Source organism: Alosa pseudoharengus, unplaced genomic scaffold, assembly GCF_046254945.1.
Source record: "Alosa pseudoharengus isolate Yale_2024_CS ecotype anadromous, Long Island Sound unplaced genomic scaffold, YU_APseudo_1.1 YU_APseudo_1.1_scf_5, whole genome shotgun sequence".
Classification (NCBI taxonomy): domain Eukaryota; kingdom Metazoa; phylum Chordata; class Actinopteri; order Clupeiformes; family Clupeidae; genus Alosa; species Alosa pseudoharengus.
The window spans coordinates 40,930,418-40,937,917 of NW_027468837.1; the positions used below are offsets into that span (position 1 = coordinate 40,930,418).

At 47.9% G+C, this 7,500-nt stretch overlaps 1 protein-coding gene across 1 annotated transcript in view; it reads right to left on the bottom strand.

The window, feature by feature from the left end:
• kaznb (kazrin, periplakin interacting protein b) overlaps positions 1-7,500 on the bottom strand; it is a gene marked incomplete at its 3' end in the record, with an annotated part of 175,612 nt that overhangs the window by 20,730 nt on the left and 147,382 nt on the right. Inside the window, exon 9 of the mRNA XM_076269258.1 lies at positions 6,218-6,401. Coding sequence (XP_076125373.1) covers positions 6,218-6,401 — 184 coding nt within the window. The remainder of the gene's footprint in view (positions 1-6,217; positions 6,402-7,500) is intronic.

The window sequence follows — 7,500 nt, forward strand, 5'->3', positions numbered from 1 at the left end:
GGCCGGGACACAGCAAGCTGATTATCGGCCGTCGGACAGTCGAGCGAGGTCGGGGACTCGAGTCTGTTTGGTGTGTCCCGTGCCGTTGTCAGTCGGAGGAGCCATCGGGGTTCATTTTGGCCGATGGCTCTAGTTCTGGACTCCTAAATAGGCGTGTCAAAACATAAACTTTTCTCTATTGTCATTGCTTGTGTGTGATGCCAATGAAACACTCTTTCGGACACGTAATAAATAATTTCATTTTGCCTGTTAACCGAGCTAGCTAGCTAGCTAACGTTAGCACAGTCGGAAAGTGAATGGGAATGGCTAGTGATGTTTGCTGGCTAGATAGCAGCTACGGACTTTGGTTAAACTTGTATATTGTTGCATGAACGCACCATAACCTCCCTATGAACACACCATACACCATAACCTCCCTATGAACACACCATACACCATAACCTCCTCCCTATGAACGCACCATAACCTCTGTATGAATGCACCACATCCTCCTCCCTATGAACGCACCATAACCTCCGTATGAACACACCATAACCTCCCTATGAACGCACAATAACCTCCTCTCCATGAACGCACCATAACCTCCTCTCCATGAACGCACTATAACCTCCTCTCCATGAACGCACCATAACCTCCCTATGAACGCACCATACACCATAAACTCCCTATGAACACACCATACACCATAACCTCCTCCCTATGAACGCACCATAACCTCCTCCCTATGAACGCACCATAACCTCCTCTCCATGAACGCACCATAACCTCCTCTCCATGAACGCACCATAACCTCCTCTCCATGAACGCACCATAACCTCCCTATGAACGCACCATACACCATAACCTCCCTATGAACACACCATACACCATAACCTCCTCTCCATGAACGCACCATAACCTCCTCCCTATGAACGCACCATAACCTCCTCTCCATGAACGCACCATAACCTCCCTATGAACGTACCATAACCTCCCTATGAACGCACCATAACCTCCTCCCTATGAACGCACCATAACCTCCTCTCCATGAACGCACCATAACCTCCTCCCTATGAACGCACCATAACCTCCCTATGAACGCACCATAACCTCCCTATGAACACACCATACACCATAACCTCCTCCTTATGAACGCACCATAACCTCCCTATGAACGCACCATAACCTCCCTATGAACACACCATACACCATAACCTCCTCTCCATGAACGCACCATAACCTCCCTATGAACGCACCATAACCTCCCTATGAACACACCATACACCATAACCTCCTCCCTATGAACGCACCATAACCTCCCTATGAACACACCATAACCTCCTCCCTATGAACGCACCATAACCTCCCTATGAACGCACCATAACCTCCCTATGAACACACCATACACCATAACCTCCTCTCCATGAACGCACCATAACCTCCCTATGAACGCACCATAACCTCCCTATGAACGCACCATAACCTCCCTATGAACACACCATACACCATAACCTCCTCCCTATGAACGCACCATAACCTCCTCTCCATGAACGCACCATAACCTCCCTATGAACGCACCATACACCATAAACTCCCTATGAACATACCATACACCATAACCTCATCCCTATGAACGCACCATAACCTCCTCCCTATGAACGCACCATAAACTCCTCTCCATGAACGCACCATAACCTCCTCTCCATGAACGCACCATAACCTCCCTATGAACGCACCATACACCATAACCACCCTATGAACACACCATACACCATAACCTCCTCTCCATGAACGCACCATAACCTCCTCCCTATGAACGCACCATAACCTCCCTATGAACACACCATACACCATAACCTCCCTATGAACGCATCATAACCTCCCTATGAACGCACTATAACCTCCCTATGAACGTACCATAACCTCCCTATGAACGCACCATAACCTCCTCCCTATGAACGCACCATAACCTCCTCTCCATGAACGCACCATAACCTCCTCCCTATGAACGCACCATAACCTCCCTATGAACGCACCATAACCTCCCTATGAACACACCATACACCATAACCTCCTCCTTATGAACGCACCATAACCTCCCTATGAACGCACCATAACCTCCCTATGAACACACCATACACCATAACCTCCTCTCCATGAACGCACCATAACCTCCCTATGAACGCACCATAACCTCCCTATGAACACACCATACACCATAACCTCCTCCCTATGAACGCACCATAACCTCCCTATGAACACACCATAACCTCCTCCCTATGAACGCACCATAACCTCCCTATGAACGCACCATAACCTCCCTATGAACACACCATACACCATAACCTCCTCTCCATGAACGCACCATAACCTCCCTATGAACGCACCATAACCTCCCTATGAACCCTATGAACGCACCATAACCTCCCTATGAACACACCATACACCATAACCTCCTCCCTATGAACGCACCATAACCTCCTCTCCATGAACGCACCATAACCTCCCTATGAACGCACCATAACCTCCCTATGAACGCACCATAACCTCCCTATGAACACACCATACACCATAACCTCCTCCCTATGAACGCACCATAACCTCCCTATGAACACACCATAACCTCCTCCCTATGAACGCACCATAACCTCCCTATGAACGCACCATAACCTCCCTATGAACACACCATACACCATAACCTCCTCTCCATGAACGCACCATAACCTCCCTATGAACGCACCATAACCTCCCTGTGAACGCACCATAACCTCCCTATGAACACACCATACACCATAACCTCCTCCCTATGAACGCACCATAACCTCCCTATGAACGCACCATAACCTCCCTATGAACGCACCATAACCTCCTCTCCATGAACGCACCATAACCTCCCTATGAATGCACCATAACCTCCATATGAACGCACCATAACCTCCCTATGAACACACCATACACCATAACCTCCTCCCTATGAACGCACCATAACCTCTGTATGAATGCACCATAACCTCCTCCCTATGAACGCACCATAACCTCCGTATGAACGCACCATAACCTCCCTATGAACGCACCATAACCTCCTCTCCATGAACGCACCATAACCTCCTCTCCATGAACGCACCATAACCTCCTCTCCATGAACGCACTATAACCTCCTCTCCATGAACGCACCATAACCTCCCTATGAACGCACCATACACCATAAACTCCCTATGAACACACCATACACCATAACCTCCTCCCTATGAACGCACCATGACCTCCTCCCTATGAACGCACCATAACCTCCTCTCCATGAACGCACCATAACCTCCCTATGAACGCACCATACACCATAACCTCCCTATGAACACACCATACACCATAACCTCCTCTCCATGAACGCACCATAACCTCCTCCCTATGAACGCACCATAACCTCCCTATGAACACACCATACACCATAACCTCCTCCCTATGGACACACCATACACCATAACCTCCTCCCTATGAACGCACCATAACCTCCCTATGAACGCACCATAACCTCCTCCCTATGAACGCATCATAACCTCCCTATGAACGCACCATAACCTCCCTATGAACGTACCATAACCTCCCTATGAACGCACCATAACCTCCTCCCTATGAACTCACCATAACCTCCTCTCCATGAACGCACCATAACCTCCTCCCTATGAACGCACCATAACCTCCCTATGAACGCACCATAACCTCCCTATGAACACACCATACACCATAACCTCCTCCTTATGAACGCACCATAACCTCCCTATGAACGCACCATAACCTCCCTATGAACACACCATACACCATAACCTCCTCTCCATGAACGCACCATAACCTCCCTATGAACGCACCATAACCTCCCTATGAACACACCATACACCATAACCTCCTCCCTATGAACGCACCATAACCTCCCTATGAACACACCATAACCTCCTCCCTATGAACGCACCATAACCTCCCTATGAACGCACCATAACCTCCCTATGAACACACCATACACCATAACCTCCTCTCCATGAACGCACCATAACCTCCCTATGAACGCACCATAACCTCCCTATGAACCCTATGAACGCACCATAACCTCCCTATGAACACACCATACACCATAACCTCCTCCCTATGAACGCACCATAACCTCCTCTCCATGAACGCACCATAACCTCCCTATGAACGCACCATAACCTCCCTATGAACGCACCATAACCTCCCTATGAACACACCATACACCATAACCTCCTCCCTATGAACGCACCATAACCTCCCTATGAACACACCATAACCTCCTCCCTATGAACGCACCATAACCTCCCTATGAACGCACCATAACCTCCCTATGAACACACCATACACCATAACCTCCTCTCCATGAACGCACCATAACCTCCCTATGAACGCACCATAACCTCCCTGTGAACGCACCATAACCTCCCTATGAACACACCATACACCATAACCTCCTCCCTATGAACGCACCATAACCTCCCTATGAACGCACCATAACCTCCCTATGAACGCACCATAACCTCCTCTCCATGAACGCACCATAACCTCCCTATGAATGCACCATAACCTCCATATGAACGCACCATAACCTCCCTATGAACACACCATACACCATAACCTCCTCCCTATGAACGCACCATAACCTCTGTATGAATGCACCATAACCTCCTCCCTATGAACGCACCATAACCTCCGTATGAACGCACCATAACCTCCCTATGAACGCACCATAACCTCCTCTCCATGAACGCACCATAACCTCCTCTCCATGAACGCACTATAACCTCCTCTCCATGAACGCACCATAACCTCCCTATGAACGCACCATACACCATAAACTCCCTATGAACACACCATACACCATAACCTCCTCCCTATGAACGCACCATGACCTCCTCCCTATGAACGCACCATAACCTCCTCTCCATGAACGCACCATAACCTCCCTATGAACGCACCATACACCATAACCTCCCTATGAACACACCATACACCATAACCTCCTCTCCATGAACGCACCATAACCTCCTCCCTATGAACGCACCATAACCTCCCTATGAACACACCATACACCATAACCTCCTCCCTATGGACACACCATACACCATAACCTCCTCCCTATGAACGCACCATAACCTCCCTATGAACGCACCATAACCTCCTCCCTATGAACGCATCATAACCTCCCTATGAACGCACCATAACCTCCCTATGAACGTACCATAACCTCCCTATGAACGCACCATAACCTCCTCCCTATGAACTCACCATAACCTCCTCTCCATGAACGCACCATAACCTCCTCCCTATGAACGCACCATAACCTCCCTATGAACGCACCATAACCTCCCTATGAACACACCATACACCATAACCTCCTCCCTATGAACGCACCATAACCTCCCTATGAACACACCATAACCTCCTCCCTATGAACGCACCATAACCTCCCTATGAACGCACCATAACCTCCCTATGAACACACCATACACCATAACCTCCTCTCCATGAACGCACCATAACCTCCCTATGAACGCACCATAACCTCCCTATGAACGCACCATAACCTCCCTATGAACACACCATACACCATAACCTCCTCCCTATGAACGCACCATAACCTCCCTATGAACGCACCATAACCTCCTCTCCATGAACGCACCATAACCTCCCTATGAACGCACCATAACCTCCCTATGAACACACCATACACCATAACCTCCTCTTCATGAACACACCATATCATGTCATAGGCTATAAAGATCATTGTCACCCAGTCTGGACCAATGCAGTAGCCATGTTTGGTAAGCCCATTTTCAGCCCATGCAAATTAATTTGGGTTGCCCATGTGGGACCCATGCAGTAGCCTTAACAGTACCCAGGTTCGGTAAACTCATGCATATTAATTTGGGTTGCCCATGTTGGACCCATGCAGTAGCCAAGTTTGGTAAGCCCATTTGTAGCTCATGTATATTCATTTGGGTTGCCCATGTTGGACCATTGCAGCACCCAAGTTTGGTAAGCCCATTTGTAGCCCATGCAAATTAATTTGGGTTGCCCACGTGGGGCCCATGTAGTACTCATAAAGTACCCATATTTGTTAAGCCTGTTTTTAGCCCATGTGTATTCATTTCGGTTGCCCATAGGGGTCTCAGCATGAACCCACTGAAAAGCCTAATCTTAGCCCATGCCCAGTTGAAGCCCATCTCATACCCACTCTGAGCCCATGCCCAGTTGAAGCCCATCTCATACCCACTCTTAGCCCATGCCCAGTTGAAGCCCATCTCATACCCACTCTGAGCCCATGCCCAGTTGAAGCCCATCTCATACCCACTCTGAGCCCATGCCCAGTTGAAGCCCATCTCATACCCACTCTGAGCCCATGCCCAGTTTAAGCCCATCTAACCCAAATAAAAACCCTTGTGGGCCCCAGACGGGTCTTACCTGCGTGTGGTTCTGTCTTGTGTTCATAATGCCTGTGGTTCTACCTTGTGTTCATAATGCCTGTGGTTCTACCTTGTGTTCATAATGCCTGTGGTTCTATCTTGCTACTTGCTATAAGGGAAATGTAATGCATCATTTTTGTAGAACTGTAGTTTGCCACAGAATGTGTAGCTTAGAGCTGCCATGACGCACATTACAACATTTCAGTTTTAACTTATAAATATGTCCCAGAGATGGGGTCATGGTTTGACTAGTTTGGTCTTATAAATATGTCCCAGAGATGGGGTCATGGTTTGACTAGTTTGGTCTTATAATATGTCCCAGAGAGAGAGTGGTTTTCTTTCTTTTCATGCAAGACATGGAGGATATGGCAACACATAGCTGATGCATTTTTCAATGCTTCAAGTTCAAGGCTTTGTAATAGTTACTGTAGAATGAGTCACATGATCATGTGTGTGTGTGTGTGTGTGTGTGTGAGTGTGTGAGTGAGAGAGAGAGAGAGTGGTGTGTGTGATAGTTACTGCAGAATGAGTCACATGCTCAGGTATGTGTGTGTGTGTGTGTGTGTGAGTGTGTGTGTGTGTGTGTGTGTGTGAGTGAGTGAGAAAGAATGGTGTGTGTGTGTGTACAGTTTCAAGCACAGTGTAAACAGTTTTGAAAAATGGTATTGATCTTGATAATGGTATTGATATTGGTATTGGTTGACACAAGTATGAAGATGATTGTGCATGTAACTGTGAATTCCATGCCTTCTATTGTTGATTGTGCCAGTGTGTGTATGTGTGTGTTGCTATGTGTAGGTGAGTATAGGATGAGTGGTGTGAGCTTGTGTTTGTGTGTGTGTAGGTGAGTGTGTGATGGCTGGTGTGAATGAGTGAGTGTATGTGTGTATGTGTGTGTGTGTGTGTGTATGTGTGTGTGTGTAGGTGAGTGTGTGTGTAGGTGAGTGTGTGTGTGTAGGTGAGTGTGTATGTGTGTGTGTGTGTGTGTGTGTGTGTGTGTGTAGATGAGTGTGTGTGTGTGTGTAGATGAGTGTGTGTGTGTGTGTGTGTGTGT